Source organism: Hyperolius riggenbachi, chromosome 8 (assembly GCF_040937935.1).
Source record: "Hyperolius riggenbachi isolate aHypRig1 chromosome 8, aHypRig1.pri, whole genome shotgun sequence".
Lineage (NCBI taxonomy): Eukaryota > Metazoa > Chordata > Amphibia > Anura > Hyperoliidae > Hyperolius > Hyperolius riggenbachi.
In genome coordinates this window covers 60523832-60542678 of record NC_090653.1, presented here as the reverse complement: position 1 = coordinate 60542678, position 18847 = coordinate 60523832, and the positions used below count along the sequence as shown (strand labels likewise).

The 18847-nt window shown below is 46.9% G+C and overlaps 1 protein-coding gene across 4 annotated transcripts in view; it reads left to right on the top strand.

The window, feature by feature from the left end:
* The first annotated feature begins 490 nt into the window (after positions 1 to 490).
* SUPT5H (SPT5 homolog, DSIF elongation factor subunit) overlaps positions 491 to 18847 on the top strand; it is a 65655-nt gene continuing 47298 nt past the window's right edge. For 3 of the 4 annotated variants that reach the window (XM_068250460.1, XM_068250459.1, XM_068250457.1), the window contains exons 1-4: positions 491 to 576; positions 9387 to 9483; positions 12115 to 12280; positions 13553 to 13618. In XM_068250460.1, the coding sequence (XP_068106561.1) occupies positions 9403 to 9483; positions 12115 to 12280; positions 13553 to 13618 (313 nt within the window). In that variant the 5' untranslated portion in view covers positions 491 to 576; positions 9387 to 9402. Of the gene's footprint in view, positions 577 to 680; positions 779 to 9386; positions 9484 to 12114; positions 12281 to 13552; positions 13619 to 18847 lie in introns of those variants that run through there. The other variant, XM_068250458.1, reaches the window with a different exon arrangement.

The following is an 18847-nucleotide window of genomic DNA, read 5'->3' as shown; positions in this document are numbered from 1 at the left end:
TGACCTGGCTGAGAATCAAACTGGGAACCCAGCGCTGCAAGGCTAACCATTACACCGCCATGTAACCAGAGATGAAGATGTAATGGGGCTCTAGGCAAGGTAGATTTGGGTGCCCTTGCTGTCTTTTTGGTAAGCTGAAATGGAGAGAGGTCAGACAAGGTGGCAGGTGGGCCCCTTGTCACCCACTAGGCCCCAAGCACCTGCCTAGGTTGCCTAGTGGATGATCCTGCTCTGCATGTAACAATAGCCCATAATAAGTGCAGCATGGTCAGTGCATCACATAGACAAAGCAGAGAATTCTCCAACTTCAACATTATCGGGATCGCGGCCGTTCTCAAAAATGATCACTCATAGGGAAGACTTGTTCTTGTGACCTAATTTTGTCTGCACTGCACTCTGCACGACCGACCTCTTCCGGGTTACGTGACGTCATTCTCAGCGGACCACTCTGCTGCATCCTTCTACTTCCGGAAAAACCTGGCCCCACGTCACTTCCGCTGCGGGCGAAGCGCTTCCGGTTGGGCTGTAGGCGGCTAGCTGTACTGCAGTTGTCGGTTGTTTTCTGCCGTGATAACGGTGAGTGGAGCGGTTCGTGCTTCTGCATTGCTTGCCTGTGTGCCCAGGCGGGGGAGCCGTGCCGGGGGCTGACACTACAGGGTAGCCAGGGGGGGAGAGGAAGGCCTCCACTGGGACCTGTATATGTCATACAGCCCTCCTGCCAGAGCAGAGGGAGGCTAGCACGTCCAGGCCCATTGGGAAGGGTGAGGGATTAGAACAGGTGAGTGGGTTTGGGTTGGAGGAGCAGCATGCAGCTGTATATGTGTGGGACAGGTGGGCGAGGGAAGTATTGCTGTGGAGCTGAGTAGGGCTGCACATATTGGGCAGGGCTGTGGAGTTGGTACAAAAATCCTCCAACTCTTCAGTTTATGAAACCTCCTACTTCAGGTACCCAATATTACTCCGACTCCTTAGTGTAATACTTACCAGGGCTGCGGAGTTGGTACAAAAATCCTCTGACTCCTCAGTTTATGAAACCTCCTACTTCAGGTACCCAATATTACTCCGACTCCTTAGTGTAATACTTACCAGGGCTGTGGAGTGGGTACAAAAATCACCTGATTCCCGTACCCAAAATTGCTTCAACTCCGACTACACAACCCTGATATTAGAGATGGGTCTTATAAGGAATCGGGGTGGTTGGAGCACATTGGGGATGGACCAGGTTAAAGTGGACCTGAACTCAGATCTTTCTCTCTACTCTAAAAGATAAACAACAGCATAAGCAATGTATTTGTTACAGATACACATCCTGCAATAAATTTGCAGTGTGTCTACTTCCTGCTTTCATGGATGCAGACATATTGTTAACCTCCTGTGTTTACCATTTAGCTATCTGCCGTGGCAGGCAGCTGATACAGCTGAGGGATCAAATAACATCTTCTATCTATTAGATACAGATGAAGAGAAATCAGACAGGCAATACTCTCTAAATACATACAGGGTGCATTTCTCTGTGTTCCTTCTGTCCTGTGCAAGAGTTCAGGTCCACTTTAAACAGAGCACAAGGTGGCAGGGGTTTTACAGGGTAGCAAAATGGGCGTGAGGGGTGACACTATGAGAATGGGGAGGACTGAGGGCAAGGCTTGAGGAAATACAAAGTTGGGATATGAGATAAGTACATAGCGGTGATGAAGACGACAGGGTACCAGGTGGGGTGGATAGGAGGTGGACAAACAGAGGGGCATACAGAGTGGAGAGGAGTAGGACAGGGGACCAGAGTGAGAGGAGCACATAAGAGTTGGAAGGAGAAGGGACTAAGGGCTGGTTTACACTAAGACACTTAAAAAGCATGCTTTTTGGCACTAGTATGGTTTTTGTGACCCAGCTGGAAACGTCATAGGGAAATTCCACGAAGGTGATTGGTTGAATAGCACCCCATAGGACTTTTTGCGCACACTATTTGGCACTAGTCTAGTTTACGGGACCCAGCAGAAAACCTCATAGGGAGCAGTTCTCCAATCACAGCACCCTCTTACAGCATGAAGCGTTGTGAATGGCTGAATAGTGTGGGTGTAGTTTATGACAGCCAATCTGAAACCTAGCAGTCACGCAATCACGTTAGCTGAATTTCCCTATAAGATTTCCTGTTGGGTCCCCTAAACCAGAATAGCTGAATTATGGAGGTGGTTGCAAAAATTGAGCTGATTTCCAGTATAATAAAACTTTGGCCTTCCATGGCTAGTCTGTGATTATTTTCTATTATCCTTTTCTGCACATACTGAATAAATTACAGCTTGCAAAGCTGCGCTATTTATTTATCTTGCTCTTTGGCAGTCACAATGCCATATATTTAGGGACAGTGTACAGGGAATGTCTACTTATTTTTACCACTCCTTAAAGTCAATGGGAACCGTGGGATAAAAAAAAGCCAGCTACTTACCTAAGGAGAGGGAAGGCTCTGTGTCCTGATGAGCCGTCCGTCTTCTCTCCCGGTGCCCTCGGTGCAGTGCTGTCCCCAGGAGCAGTGTTCGACCAATTCAGTCAAATACTGCTCGCTTCGCTGCCGAAGGAGGCTTTGGAAAGTCTTTGGGAGCCTGAGTGCTCCCAAAGACGTGCCGCTCCATACTGCGCACGTGCGAGCACCCACACTAGCTTGTGCACAGCATGAAGCCGCCTTTCTTCGGGAGTACTCAGCTCCGGAAGTCCCCCGCGGCGGGGGATTCAAACACTGGAGCCATCGCTGTACCAGGAGAGGAGAGGGAAGCCTCATTAGGATCCAGAGCCTTCCCCTTAGTAAGTATCTGGCTTTTTTTTTTTTTATCCCACGGTTCCCATTGACTTTAAAGGGACACTTAAGTCAAAAAAAAAAAATGAGTTTTACTCACCTAAGGCTTCCAATAGCCCCCTGCAGCTGTCCGGTGCCCTCGTCGTCTCCCTCCGATCCTCCTGGCCCCGCCAGCAGCCACTTCCTGTTTCGGTGACAGGAGCTGACAGGCTGGGGACGCGAGTGATTCTTCGCGTTCCCAGACACATTAGCACCCTCTATGCTGTTATATGGTGTATGATATATGCTATAGCAGCATAGATGGCGCTATTGTGGCCAGGAACGCGAAGAATCACTCGCGTCCCCAGCCTGTCAGCTCCTGTCACTGAAACAGGAAGTGGCTGCCGGCGGGGCCAGGAGGATCGGAGGGAGACGGCGAGGGCACCGGACAGCTGCAGGGGGCTATTGGAAGCCCCAGGCGAGTAAAACATTTTTTTTTTTTTTTTTACTTAAGTGTTCTTTTAAATCAGGGCTGGATGTCTTTCTGTATTATTCTGTTTTCGCATTATTCCATAATTGTAATAAATAGAATTACCTTCTCAGCTACCTTCCCAACACACTTCTGTGTGCAGCTTACCAAGTGGCACCAATCCAGCTGCTCCATACTTCTTGAGTTACGAGCCTGCATTGGGCATGTGACCACTTCTGCTGAATCTATATAAAAACACCTGTGCATTAGGGTCGGCCAATAAGATGCCAATGATATTGAACGCATACACATTTATGCAGCTTGAAAAGGGGAGAGCAGTGTACCACAACCAGATCGAGAGAATCTGCAAATGGTTCAAGGACAACCAACTGCACAGCAAAATCTATAAAACTAATACAGTATTAGACTTTAGAAAGAACAACCCCACATTTATCCCAGTCTCCATTGAATGCACTGAGGTCACCAAAGTACAACACGTCTGATTTCTGGGCACTACCATCACAAACAATCTGATCAAACAAAGATGAGGAGAGAACACCAGCAAAGTCTGTTTTTCCTGCCCCACCTGAAAACATTTGGAATGCCGTGGGAACTACCGAGCAGCTTCTACTCCTCCACCGTAGCATCAATCTTCTGCTCCTCCATCGCTTTGTGGCACGTTGGAGCTTCCACAAGGGATAGACACAAAGGGTCACTAATGCTGCAGAGAGGATAATTGGAACCTCCCTGTCCCCACTATATCTCCTGCACACGTTAAAGAGGACCTGTACTGTCCGATTTGTACAATAAAAAACATACCAATCAAGTCACTGTGATCTCCTGGATCCCTCTTTGCCGTTTCTGCTGCTCCCTGCCGTGATCCTGGCTTTTAAATTCACCTAATAAAAATGTGTGTGTGTGTGTATATATATGTATATGTGTGTATGTATGTGTATATATATATATATATATATATATATATATATATATATATTTTACATTACACACACACTATACTACGTTTTTATTACATAGTGAATTTTCTGCACTGCAGTCAGGAATTATCACAGTTTCTCTGCATGGGCAGCTCCCTCCCCCCTCAGACAAGCTGATATTGAGAGCAGAGACCTGTCTGTGAGGGATAAACAAAGCACACACACAGCCTTCAGGTGGCATGGAGGGGGCGTGCATAACTTCTCCCTATCACAGCAGAGGCAGCCCATTCCTCCCTGGGTCGACAAAGCTTGACAAAGAAAAGAAGGTTGGATATATTACAGAGACAGTGCAACTAAAAAAGGCTGCAGTAATACAGACCACATTAGAACAGGTATAGGAACTTGTAGGATAGAAGAAATAAGGCTGAAAATGTTGTTACAGAGTCTCTTTAACCTCCTGGGGGATACAATTATATCGCCCAGGAGGTGGCGCAGCACTATTTTTAAATTTTTTTTATTTTTTAAATCATGTAGCGAGCCCAGGGCTCGCTACATGATAGCCGCTGTGCAGCGGCATCCCCCCACCCCCTCCGATCGCCTCCGGCAATCAAAGCAAACAGGAAATCCCGTTCAGAACGGGATTTCCTGTTTGACTTCCCCCGTTGCCATGGCAACGATCGGGATGACGTCATCGACGTCGTGACGTCAGAGGGAGTCCCGATCCACCCCTCAGCGCTGCCTGGCACTGATTGGCCAGGGTGCGCACGGGGTCTTGGGGGGGGGGGGGGGGGGCGGCGCGGCACGTCGGGTAGCGGCGAATCAGCGTGGAGCGGCGGCGATCGGTATATACACGCAGCTAGCAAAGTGCTAGCTGCGTGCAACAAAAAAAAATTATGCAAATCGGCCCACCAGGGCCTGAGAAATCCTCTGTGGCGGCTTACCCCGAGCTCAGCTCGGGATTATCCCCCAGAGGGTTAAGAATGAGGACCAGGGCCATCAGAATAATGAATGACCCCTCCCACCCCAACTGGTGCTACTTCACTCTTGTCTCATCAGGCCCCTGTTACAAAGCTATCCCCAGCAAAACTTCCAGGCACAGGAATACCTTCTTTCCCCAAGCTGTTCAATTTCTAAACTCAGGCCCTCTTCCCACATTATTTCCCTGTATCTCTTGCTTCCCAATTCTCATGCTTGATTGTAAACAATGTCTGTAAATGTTTGTTGGCCCTGACTGTAAACAATATCTGTAAATGTGTAATTACCCTATGGCATTGTTTACAAGGAAATACATATGGCAGCCTCCATATCCCTCTCACCTCTAGTTCCCTTTAACCATCCTTACTCTGTATATCGGTCTGGGCTCAGGCACCATATGGATCTACACACCACCCACAATGAGCCAAAGGTATAGAAGTCCTGGACTGACCTGACTGCTGGGTAGGACACACAGAACTTTATCAGGAAGGCACAGGCAAAGTGGCATATAGACTTATAGAGATGGGCAAAGAGATGCAAGCAATTCCAGCTTGCAGGCAAATGTACAGTGAACCTGAAGGGAGGGCTGCTGCTGCTTTACATGATCAGATGAACATTTGGCTAGGTATTTGTAAAGCCTGGTACACACATCCAAACTTGATTGGCCAGTTTTACGACTTTCGTGAGGGCCAGCAGATTTTGTATTCTTTGAGCAGATTGTGTAGGTAAGCTCTCATACTACATGGTAACCTTTATTTGCCATACACGATTGGATGTGTGTATGCACCTTAATGCTCTGCTCACACTGGGTCTGCTGCTGGACCTGTGCATTCAGATGTCCAATGTATAGTGTCCGGTTTTGTCTATTACATGATCAGAATGAACAAACACAGCAGGTACGTTTTTTTTTTTTATCCAGTCCGTGGATAGAATGCCATCTACTCCTGAGTGTAGCAGACACAATAGAGGGCTACAGCATATCCATACTATACAGATAGGCTACTGGGATCCAAGGATCTGTATTGATGTAGGCTCTCTTATTACAACTGGGCTCAGAAGTATAACCTTGTTCACACTGTGTTAGCACATATGAGTGCACTGCCCACTTAAATAGGCATGTTCACTCTCCTGCATTGCTACAAATTACACCACTGCAGTACTAATGTCCTGCAGGTTCCCCTAATGCTGAAGGCATTGTTGAGGCTCTCATTGATCAAGGCCTGCTGTTCTTCCCCCCATTAACCTGCAATGGTGTAGAGCAGGGATCTCAAACTCGCCGCCCGCGGGCCATTTGCGGCCCTCGATACAATATTTTGTGGCCCTCGCTGGCAAAAACTTCCTTATAGTTCGCTTCAGTGCTCCCAAGTAATCCGCCGCGTCCCTGCCGCTAAACGAGGGCTGCAGAGCCCCCAAATCGCCCGGGGGGCAATCCGCCAGCATTTCCTGGAAGGGGCAGAGCTTTCAGCTTCAGCTCTGCCCCTCCTGACGTCAATCGCCGCCTCTCCTCGCCCCTCTCTGTGAAGGAAGAGTGAGAGGGGCGGGCAGAGGCGGCGATGTGCCACGATTGTGAAATTCCTTATGCGGCCCAGCCTCATCCTGACTTTGCCTCCTGCGGCCCCCCAGGTAAATTGAGTTTGAGACCCCTGGTGTAGAGGCTGGAAGATGGCTCCCCTTGGGATATGTGCACTTTCATGTCACCAGTGGCATGTGCAGCAAGAATGGGCTCCCACAAGGTACAGAGCTCAGGTCATTGTACTTCCTGTCACTATGAGTGAAGGGTGGCATCCCATGGGGGTATGTCTATTCTCGCATCACCCATGGCATGTGCAGCAAGACTGAGCACTGCGTGCAAGATGGCATCCCATGGGGGTATGTTCACATTCATGTCACTAGTGGCATGTGCAGCAAGCATGAGCACCCACACAGTACATAGCTCAGGTCTTTGTACCTACCTGCCACTATGAGTGGGGTATAGCATCCCATATTTACCCTCTCACATCACCCACGGCATGTGCAGCAACAATGGGCACCCACAAGGTACAGAGCTTGGGCCATTGTACCTACCTGCCTCTATGAGTGGGGTATAGCATCCCATGGGGGTATTTCCCCTCTCACATCACCAGTGGCATGTGCAACAAGAATGGGCCCCCATAAGGTACAGAGCTTGGCCATTGTACCAACCTGCCTCTATGAGCGGTGGAAATGGAATGTTAATACTTATATAGCACTTTTCTTCTGTTGTACTCAAAGTGCTTCGGAGCTGCAGCCACACAGGGTGCCCTTAGGTCACCCTGGAGCATTGGGGAGTGTTTCCCATGGACTTGAGTTTCAAAGGATGCATCTTTTTTTTTTTTTTTTTTTCCAACCCAAATAACTATTTAGCTATGACTTATTACTGAATAGGTATTAGCTCCAGCCTGTATTCAAACTTTCTAAGCAATTGTGTTCAACCCCCACACTTTTGGCTTAGGCCAATGGGACATAACAGATGTGCTTGAGCCAAAAGTTTCTGCTGACTAACCGCACCCCTCTATTAGTCTGTACAATACGGCAAGGCTGGAACTTCCTCAATTTTCATATACTTTACTCATGCAGACAGCCAATGTTTTGATACACACAGCTCCCTTCTTCAGGGCAAATAGATTTGTCAAGTACTTCAGTGTGACATTGATCAGGGCATAGCCAGTACACTCGCCAGAAAACAATGTGTTTGAAGTTGTGGAGAGAGGATGTCCCTGATTTGCAGGAGGAGGATTGGATGAACCTATTAGAGTATGGCAACGAGGTGTTGATTTCAGCCAGAGATAAACTGATCCAGACTAAATTTATCTTTAGGGTCTATTATACCCCTCTGAGACTGGCACAAATGTACCCTGGCAGAGTCGTACGATGCTCCCACTGTGCTGAGGCTGTTGGTTATTCTTTACATATGCTGTGGTTATGTCAGACACTAGTTACTTTCTGGTCGCAAGTCAGGGTGGTGCTAAGTAAAGTTTTTGGTGGTTGTCAATTGTTACACCAAAGGCTTGTCTATTGAGGGACACTTATATTATCTCAGGCCAGGGGTTCTTCGGGTTGCACTTTGGAACATACTGTGCTTTTATGCTAAACATCTTTTGATTCTACATTGGATACAAGTGCAACTCCTAATGGTCAATGAATGGGTCAAAATGTTGATTCACTTCATCTTTTTGAACTTACTTATCTAAATAGAAACTGTCCCCAAAAGTTCAGTTAGCTTTGAGGACCACGGCTTGCATAACTTGACTGATAAAGAGTCCTTGTAGCTAATCGATGCGATTGACCTAGGATGGATTGGAGCAGCCATTGGGGCAGGAGTAGCCCTTTGGGCGGGTGGAGGGGGTAGGGAGGGGAGTGTAGGAACTTGTTTCTATTGTATTTGTATGTTTTTCTTGTGGACAAAAATAGATAATAAAAAAGATTTATAAAAAGAAAATGTCAGTCCCGAATACAGTGCTGCAGCTTCCGGAACAAATACATCACTTGCTGGTGATCTAATAATCTAATCTAATCTGATTGATCTCCCACTGATAAACTTGACAGACCTGTTTCCCCTGAAGAAGACACCTGAGTGCCCGAAACAATGACTTTGTGTCTGCTTGAATAAATATATGAAAACTGGGGAAGTACCAGCCTTGTCTTATTTATAAGGATTTGAACCTTGGTCTCCTGTGTCACAGGTGGTCATTTAATCCAACCGGATTTATATTTTTAATTACAAAAGGGGATTTCCATTTTATATTTATTGCTGGATAGTGTACTGGTTAGGGCACTGGCTCTGACAGGTGACCAGGGTTTAAATCTTGTCTCTTCCTGTTCAGTAAGCCAGCACCTTATCAGTAGGGAACCTTGGGCAAGACTCCCTGAGGCCTGGTGTACACCAGTGGAGTTTTTCTGAGCGTTTTGAGTTTTTGAAACATCCTGCTAATGTTATCCTATGTGTCTATGCACACTGGAGCAATGAGGTTTTGTAAAAAACCCCATAGCATTACATTGGGAAGAGCTTTTGAAACCTCTAGCGTTTGGGGAGCTTTTCTGGTGAGTCTCAGCCCTAACACTGCTACTGCCTATAGAGTGCACCTTAGTGGCTGCAGCTCTGGCGCTTTGAGTCCGTCAGGAGAAAAGCGCAATATAAATGTTCTGTGTCCAACAACTGTCCGTTTGGAGCTAGTGTCCCTGTGAGTGATTAAACATTCATGTTGTTATCTTATTCCTGTTTCAGCACTTTGTAGAACAAAATGTCAGACAGCGAGGACAGCAATTTCTCCGAGGAGGAGAGCGAGAGGAGCAGTGAGGCTGAAGAAGCTGAGGACAATGAGGTGGGCAGACACACGAATGAAGTACACACATTTGATGATCTACCTTACCTTGCATTAGGAAAATCAAACATTGCATGTAAAATTGCAGGTTTCCTGAGTCCCAATACAGCAGGTTGACAGGCTTGGGCCTGTTACAAAGATTTGCTCTTTGGCTTCTCGATTTCACTTAAAGATACAGACTTTTTATAGCCTGCAACTTTTAGAGCAACCCTGAACTGAAAATAAACTTGAATTGATTGAATGTGTAATAGCAGTGGTCTATACAGTAGAACTGTCCTAAAGTCTTCCATTGTAATTTTCAATCCAAGGAGTTAAATTTTTACTGTGATGTGCACAGCAGACATGTCAGTGTGTCATAAAATCTGGTTTATTCAGCTCCCCACAAAATGAAATATACTGTAATTAGCTATCCTTTTTTCAGGATTGTTTGTACAGCCAGATAAGCCCTTTGTTTTTATATTCCTGTTCAGTAGAGCTGTCCTTGCATTCCTCTGCAGTTCAGCTGCTTTATTGGGTTTCATAAAGTATTGGTTTGTTAACTATTGCAACTAAAATAATATCTGATCTCAGGCAAATGCTGAAGTAAGCTTATTCCCATTATTATCTCATCATGTCTTGTGTCATTTCAGGTACAGAGGAAATATCTGGGATGTCCAGAGGCTTCCCACTAATGAGTTAAATGACACATCTGAGAAGATTTAAAATAAACAAAAAAATCCACTTACCTGGGGCTTCCTCCAGCCCCTGCCAGCCGTCCTGTGCCCTCGCCGCAGCTCTGCTCCCCGCTGGTGGTCCAGGGTCCTCTCTGGTGCAAGATGTCCACTGCGCAAGCGGCTCTCAGTCGCGCTGATGTCATCCAGACTGCACTGTGCAGGCGCAGTAGTTTTGTGCCTGTGCTGTACAGCCTGGATGACATCAGTGCGACTCAGTGAGCCGCACACTGGAGCGCAGGAAGATGCCAACCTGGCGAGGTCGGCATCTGCACCAGAGGGTACCGGGAACCACCACAGCTGTGGCGAGGGCACAGGTCGGCTGCCAAGGGCTGGAGGAAGCCCGATGTAAGTGAATTTCTTTTTATGGAGGCTGCCATATTTATTTCCTTTTAGGCAATACCAGTTCCCTGAATAATCCTCTGCCATTAATAGCCATAGACCCTGACCAAGCATATGCAGATCAGATTTTCTCACTTTAGATGTCCTTTAAAGCAGGGGTCCCCAACCTTTTCCGGCCCGGGGACCGCTTTCTGACCAAATTTTTCTCCGGGGCCTGCGGGGGAGGGGTGTTATAGGGGACAATGTCGTGCGCGGCGGGTTACGGGGGGGGGGGGGGGTGGTTGTGGAGGCTGGGGTGCGGCGGAATAGCTAGCATAGTTGCCCCAGCATATGGGGTTTAGTACACCCAGTATGGCTAGTTTAGTGCCCAGTATGGGTAGTATAGTGCCCAGTATGGGTAGTGTAGGGCCATGTACAGCTAGTATAGGGCTCAGTATGGCTAGTATAGTGCCCAGTATGGCTAGTATAGTGCCCAGTATGGCTAGTATAGTGCCCAGTATGGGTAGTATAGTGCCCAGTAAGGGTAGTATAGTGCCCAGTATAGCTAGTATAGGGCCCAGTATGGCTAGTATAGTGCCCAGTATGGCTAGTATAGTGCCCAGTATGGCTAGTATAGTGCCCAGTATGGCTAGTATAGTGCCCAGTATGGCTAGTATAGTGCCCAGTATAGCTAGTATAGTGCCCAGTATAGCTAGTATAGTGCCCAGTATAGCTAGTATAGTGCCCAGTATAGCTAGTATAGTGCCCAGTAAGGCTAGGTAGTGCCCCAGTATAGCTGCGGTCCCCGGCAGCGCTGTACGAGATCGCTATCCTCTCATAGGCAGATGCCTATGAGAGGCGAAACAGGACAGATCGCCGTCCTGTTCCAGTTCAGACCACGAAGGGGAGGGAGGGAAAGAGAGCCTATACAGGCTAGGAGAAAAAAAATCAAACGGCCACAGCGATCGGACCCCTCCGGCGGCATGTCCCCTTAGGGACAAAAAAAGAAGGCGAGTCCGATCGCTGGGCATTATAGCTGTGCAGGAGGCTGAAAAGCCTGTTAAACAAGGTGTGTATTGCTGGATACACACCATGAGTTTCCGCGTCGCACGCGGCCGTCGATACGCGTCGATTCGATTATTTCCGAACATTTCCGAACGAATTTCGATGATTTTTAGGTCGAATGCCATGTAAAGTATGTAAAAAAAAAAGTAGAGTAAAAAACGATCCATCGAAGCTGCAATCGGACAGGTCGGAAATAATCGAATCGACGCGTATCGATGGCCGCATCGAACGCGAAAACGCATGGTGTGTATCTAGCATAAGATGATCTGCAGATCTCATAGACTATGAATGCATTTTGCAGGAACGGATCTTTTGCAGATAATGATCTTTTGAATGTGTACGGGCATCTGTGTGTGCAGCATCTCGCAAAGATTTTATCTGATGGGGAGTTCAGCTCCATAGAATAGACTGTGTAGAGTGTGGCTCTCATACTACATGGAAGGGGGTAAAATTGGTCTGTGATCTTTCATTTTCCAAAGACTTTTATCTCAAGTGTGTATGAAGCATTAGTTTCATAATTTGTGTTTGGCTGCAGGAAGCAGAGGAGGAAAAACCCAGCCCACCTGCCAGTGAAAAGGGTGAGGAGGAAGAGGTGGAAGAAGAGGATGAGGAGGAGTATGACGAAGAGGAAGAAGAGGATGAAGATGACGACCGTCGTAGGAAAAAACCCAGACATGGGGGCTTTATCTTAGATGAAGCTGGTTAGTACCATTGATCTAGGGAACGTAAAAAGAAAGATTATCCCCTAGGCCCCTTCCCTACATTCGCATTTTACATGCAGTTTCGGCAACGTGATCCGCAGAAACAGCAGAGGTGCATAGACTCCGCTGCGCGGTGTCCCCATCCATGCGTTGCGATTCAACACAGAAGTCGCAAAGCATAGTTGCTGACAAATACCTGCAAACGCATTGCGATCATAATGATCCGTAACCAGGTCTCAGGACCTGTCCACATTCATGCGCTACATTGCAGCTTTCAGCAAACGCAAATTTGCACCATCTGTAAGGACATCAGGAAGTTTATAGAAAGCACTTTCTGATGTCTCCACCTTAGTGCATTGGAATATTGCACAGAAGGATACATGTACAAACACATGTAATGAAAGTCAGTGCAAGCACCAGAATGCATTGTACTTGTGTTTTGTTTTTTCTCCTAAAATGCATCAAACTCTTCTTTCTCAGTTATTAGGATAAAAAAAGCATCTAAAAACGCATAGAAATGTGTTTTTGTACGTGTTTTTTCTATGTTTTTGACAGCGTTTTTATGTGCTGTTTTTTTAATAAATGAGTGTTTTCAGGGCACTTAGGGTGCCTACACATCACTAGATGTTCAATGTTCTGATTCGATAATTTTATCGAAACGGAAAAGAATCACAACATGGCCGCCTGATCGATCTTCCGATTGATTACCGGCTGAAATGATGGAAAAATCTCGGCCACAAAAGCTTGGTCAGGTGCGCAGCAGTACCAGCTTTCAATATTGTGACGACCAACAGACACCCGGCCGGCGCCTAGACCCAAGTGTAAGGTGTCCTCTCTCCATGCCCGTGCTCTGTGTGTTAAAGTCTCACCTCTCCACCAGCACAACTCCTGGCCTCCTGCGGTGTCCACCATCACCAGGAGCATCTGTAACACGTGGCACTGTTGCATGTGTGGCATCACAATATGTGCTGAGTCACTTGGTACTGGCACTCTGTGACGGCGGACACTGGAGGAGGCCAAGAGTTGCATTGGCAGAGAGAAGAGACTTGAAAACACGGCACTTTACACTTGAGGGGCCACGGCAGGTAGTGTGTAGTGTGTGGGCAGGTGATAGATCCCTCTCTGATCAGATTCCACCAGAAAGGGGTCTCTCTAATGGTCAATCTGGCCATATATTGACTGATCTTTATGGCCCGTTTTAACTCTTATCACGTTACATAATATTGGACCTTATTGATCATTAATCCTTCATGTTCTCTCTCTCTCTCTCAGATGTGGACGATGAGTATGAAGATGAAGATCAGTGGGAGGACGGAGCAGAAGACATCCTGGAGAAAGGTAGTGTCATGCTTAAAGTGCCTCATTCGTCTCTCCTACTCTCTGCTTTGCATGCTTACTCTCCACTCAGACTCCTCTTCTATTAGCAAGTTAAGCTTTGCTTTACTTGGATCACCTGTACAACAAGAAAGCACTGAGATGGTGAAGACAGGATGTGTTCTTTGATGAGTAGGCGGAGTTGTCTAGTGTCTGTTGCTGATTGGATGGCCATGTCTGAGAGCTGTCACAGTGCCAGGGGGCTGTTTTGTTGTTTAGAGATGACTATTATAGGAAGACTCCAGAATGTGATAAATATAAGTATTTCCATAGTTATAGTCTGGCATAATTTACAGTTAAAAACCTTTATTGCCTTTTAGTTATTTTAACTAGCTTTGGCCCAAAATAATATTATCTCTTAAAGGACAACTGAAGCAAGAGGGATATGGCGGCTGCCATGTTTATTTCCTTTTAAGCAGTTTGTCTGACAGTCCTGCTGATCCTCTGCCTCTAATATTTTTGGCCATAGACCCTGAACAAGCATGCAACAGATCAGGTGTTTCTGACATCATTGTCAGATCTGACAAGATTACCTGCATGCTTGTTTCTGGTGCTATTCAGACACTTCTGCAGCCAAATAGATCAGCAGGGCTGCCATGCAACTGGAATTTGTTTAAAAGGAAATAAATATGACAGCCTCCATATTCCTCTCACTTCAGTTGTCCTTTAAATGTAGTAAGCCGTTACCTGTTTTTTATGTTTGAGTACTGGATGCTCCTTTCTGTCGGTCTTGTATACTATGTGACTTTGCTCTGAGTGCTGCCTTTGCCTCTTTCTGGTGCAGAACTTTGATATTATTAGTATTAGAGAGTATGATATGAAAGTTTGCTGACAATTTTTTTTTTCGTTGTACATTGATTGATTTATTTTGGATTCCCTGCATGCCTTCCCCAGCGTCTGGTAATGATCTCTTGTGTGTTGTTTTATCAATTATACGCATCTATTATGCTTTATTGATGTGTTTTGGTTCAAAAGCTGCATTAACTTCCCTTTCCAAACCCGATGTTTTGTGCAGCCCATACATGCGACACACAGACGATCCTGCAGCTATCTTTTTTTACTGTAAAGTCTATTTTTGCTTCATGTGGCTTTGCCTGGCTCTTTGTCCTAGATACGTTTAGGATTAAACTCCCTAAACCAGGGGTCTCAAACTCAATTTACATGGGGGCTGCAGGAGGCAAAGTCAGGATGAGGCTGGGCCGCATAAGGAATTTCACGTGTCCCCGCCGCAAAACGAGGGCTGCAGAGCCCCCAAATCGCCCGGGGGGCAATCCGCCGGCATTTCCTGGAAGAGACAGAGCTTTCAGCTTCCGCTCTGCCCCTCCTGACATCAGTCGCGGCGGATCGCCGCCTCTGCCCGCCCTTCTCACTCTTCCTTCACAGAGAGTGGCGGGGAGAGGCGGTGATCCGTGCGGCGATTGACGTCAGGAGGGGCAGAGCTACAGCTGGAAGCTCTGCCGCTCAGCGCAGTCGTGGATGTTTGCCCGGGGGATTTGGGGGCTCGGCAGCCCTCGTTTAGCGGCGGGGATGTGGCGGATTACTTGGGAGCACTGAAGCGAACTATAAGGTAAAGTAGGCAAAAATAGTTCGCTTCCGTGTCTCTTTTGCTTTTGCCGGCGGGGGCCACAAAATATTGTATCGAGGGCCGCAAATGGCCCGCGGGCCGCGAGTTTGAGACCCCTGCCCTAAACTAAAGCTGAAGTACATGTACCCTGTGTTTACGTTCCATGCAGAGAGCTGTAAAAGTGTGTACTGCTCTGCTAATTTATTCTAATGGGTAAAAGTTATCATTGCTGGCCAGGATAAGCTCTCTATCTGGCCTCTTCACTCTCAACCCCCTCCCGCATCTTTTTTTTCCGTTAGGAATAGGATTGCTCTCCTTGCTTCCGAACTCCTCTTCTCCAGTAGTGATGCTGTCACTCTGATGGATTGTCTGTCCCTCAGCTGCTGAACAGCTTATTGGTAGTTTGTTAGCTCCCCTGTCAATCAAGGCAGCTCCTGCTACTGTCCAATACTGCAGTTTATCAGAAGGGGCATTATACAGCAGCTATTTTGGAGTGGACAGCCTGAAGATGACAGCACTATCCGTGTAGAGGAGAGATTGCGAACAAACAAAAAAATAAGATTCCCACAGAGTTAGTTTGAACTCTGTATCAAGTTCATCTTTTTCTTTGCAGTGGAGTATAGCTAATGCAGTAAACTTGGCTGTCACCCACATTGCGGGACCACTGAACACAGCTCTGGCTCCTTCGAGTATAGCAGGTGGTGCCATGCCAAGGAATCCAGCAGGTGTCACTGCAGAGTCACACCTGTCAGTGTCAAACCAGACAGTAGCTTTGCGGAGGGAAGACGTTTTCCTTATGCTAGGAGGAAGTCGTATGGTCATCACAATTTGCTCTTTTAAGTATGAGGTTTTTTTTCTCTTTCCTAAAGGGAATGCTCTGCCTGGTAATATTCCATGAACGGGATACCATATTACTTTCCTTTTACAGTAAAAAAAAAAAGTCTTAAACATTACATGAGCAAAGTCCCCAGACTTGGGGACTGACAATTGGTTACCACTTTACTCTGTGGATCTGTTGTATTTTACTGCACTGCAGAAAAAGACCATTCTTCTACTCACAAAGCTTGAGGTCGGACCAGGAGCTGGTGGACATATCACATTTTTGTTTGACATTTAGTGATTTCCTGATTAAAGTCCTGCGTAATATAAATTAAAATGACAAAAGAAAACCACTATGCATTTTCCGTGCAAGTATAATCTAATATGATTGCAGTATCTGCCTGGGAGTTACAGCTGTACCTCTGGTGGCATATGTCACTGCTGGAGGAGGTAAGTGGCAGCATTGACTATAGTGACATTTCTGTGGTGGAACATTGCTGTGGTAGCAGACAGTTCTGTTCTGGCTATTTTGGCATTCAAAAACAACAAAGAGCTCTGCATTGTAGACATGTGTGCTGCAGTATATGGGTCTGCAGTAGGTCAGGATCTCTGTGTGCCCACCTTGTATGTGTGTCAGTCCCTATACAGGGGGTTTCCAGTTTAGACAGTCATCACGGAACACATTTGCTTAGTAGTCACTTATCCCGCTGTTCATTACCGGGCTTGGAGGATTGCCACAAAGAGACATTTTCACCTAGTCTGCTTTAACTTTAGAGCATTTTCTGAAGGATTTAATGCACACCTGATGTGAGAGGAATATGGAGGCTGACATAATTTTCTTTCAAAGCAAATGTGAAGAAAGCCTGAAAAGCTAGTCACCTAGGTTGAGGGAAAGGCTCTGGATCCTATCGAGCCTTCCCAGTCCTCTCTCGGTGACCTTGGTCCAGCACTGTTCCCTGTGAAAGGCAGCACGTTCGGGACTCCTCAGAAGGCTTCGGAAGCACTTGTGTCCTGAGCGCTTCAGAAGATGGGTGTATCCGTACTGCGCCTCAGAAGTGTTCGGTGATGAGAGCACTTCCAAGCAGGGCTGTGGAGGCAAGGCCTTCACAAGGACTACTGAAGGCGTGTTCGACCAGATGATCAAGTGACTTTCACAGGAGGTCCAAAGTTGGACTGAGGTTATGGCGAGAGAACTGGGAAGGCTTTATGGGATTCAGAGCTTTCCCTCTACATGCAGGTAGGCTTCAAATGTACTTTAAACAATGCATGTTTGCCTAGCTTTCCTTCCTGCAATGCTTTTAACTGTAGACCCTGAACAAGCATGCAGATCAGATGTTTGATTAGATTAGCTGCATGCTTGTTTCAGGTCTGTGATGCAGACCCTACTGATGCCAGAGAGATCAGCAAAACAGCCAGGTAACTAGTATTGCTTAAGGGATCCAGAGATAAAGGGTAGTTGAAAAATGAAAAAAGATTTTATACATATCTGGGGCTTCCTCCAGCCCCATAAGCCTGGATCGCTCCCACGCCGCACATCTCCACTGCCTCTATTGCTGGTACCGGATCCCGTCACTTCCGCCGGATGCGACCAGTTGTACGCATGCACAGGGGCTCCCTCCGGCTGTGTACGCATGCGCCTGCGCAGTACGGAGGGAGCGCACTGCGCTTGCATCGACTGTCTGAAATTAAGGGACCAGGTACCAGCGGACAGAGGCAGCGGAGGATGGTGGCGTGGGAGCGATCCAGGCTTATGGGGCTGGAGGAAGCCTCAGGTATGTATAAATTTAGTATCATCTTCATCTCTGGGTCTCTTTAAAGAGTACCTAAACCAAATGGAGAAAAAAGAGTGCAACTTACCTGTGGCTTCTACCAGCCCCCTGAAGCCGTCCTGTGCCCGCGCCGCTCCTCAACGATCCTCCGTTCCCCCGCCGTGCCGTGCCTACACGGACGGCAACGCTGACAAGTATACGGATGGCCAGGGCTGCGCAGGCGCAGTGGCCCGCCGACTCACGGTCGAACGAAGACGGAACTTAGCCACGGCGGGGGAACGGAGGATCGGTAGATGACGGCGTGGGCACATGACGGCTTCAGAGGGCTGGTAGAAGCCCCAGGTAAGTGAAAACATCTGGTTTAAGTTCACTTTAAAAGGAAATAAATATGGCAGCTTTCATGTCCCGCTCAGTACAGAGGTACTTTTACATTGAAAAAGTAACGTTTCTGGGTATTTTAAGTGAAAGTGGGCAAAGTGAAAATGTTTCTCTCTATAGCATTTGTCCCCACCCGGTATTGTGGATGCAGCACATTGCCAGATTTCACCAGCAGATGTCGCCACAAGTGAGATATGCAGATGAAATATGGGAGGAGGGGAATCCCTTTATTTTTGCACAAGAGTTCCAAGCAAATGACTGGAAATCCAATTTAAAAAGATTCTCCATTATATTTTTTGCGTGAATCAGAGCAGTGATAAAAACACATCCTTTACCCAGGACTTTTGCATATGAAGCTTTCATTAAAAAAATTGCACGTTCTGAAAAACAGAATCCATGAAGTAGCACAGCAGATTTTCCTAAACCAAGCTCCAGCTGCCTGCTCATGCTTCCAGTTTCTCAGAGATAGGCAGGATAAGCAAAAGAAGCTGTGAGAAGACCATGCCTGGCACACACGATGCAATTATCCGTCACATTGACACTTGAATGGATTTCCAACTGGTCCGATCTGATCTCCCATCGTTTTTCTGATAGATTTTCCGATTGCTTTCGTACAAAGTCAATCAGAAAAAACGATCAGAGTTCAGATCGGACCTGTCAGAA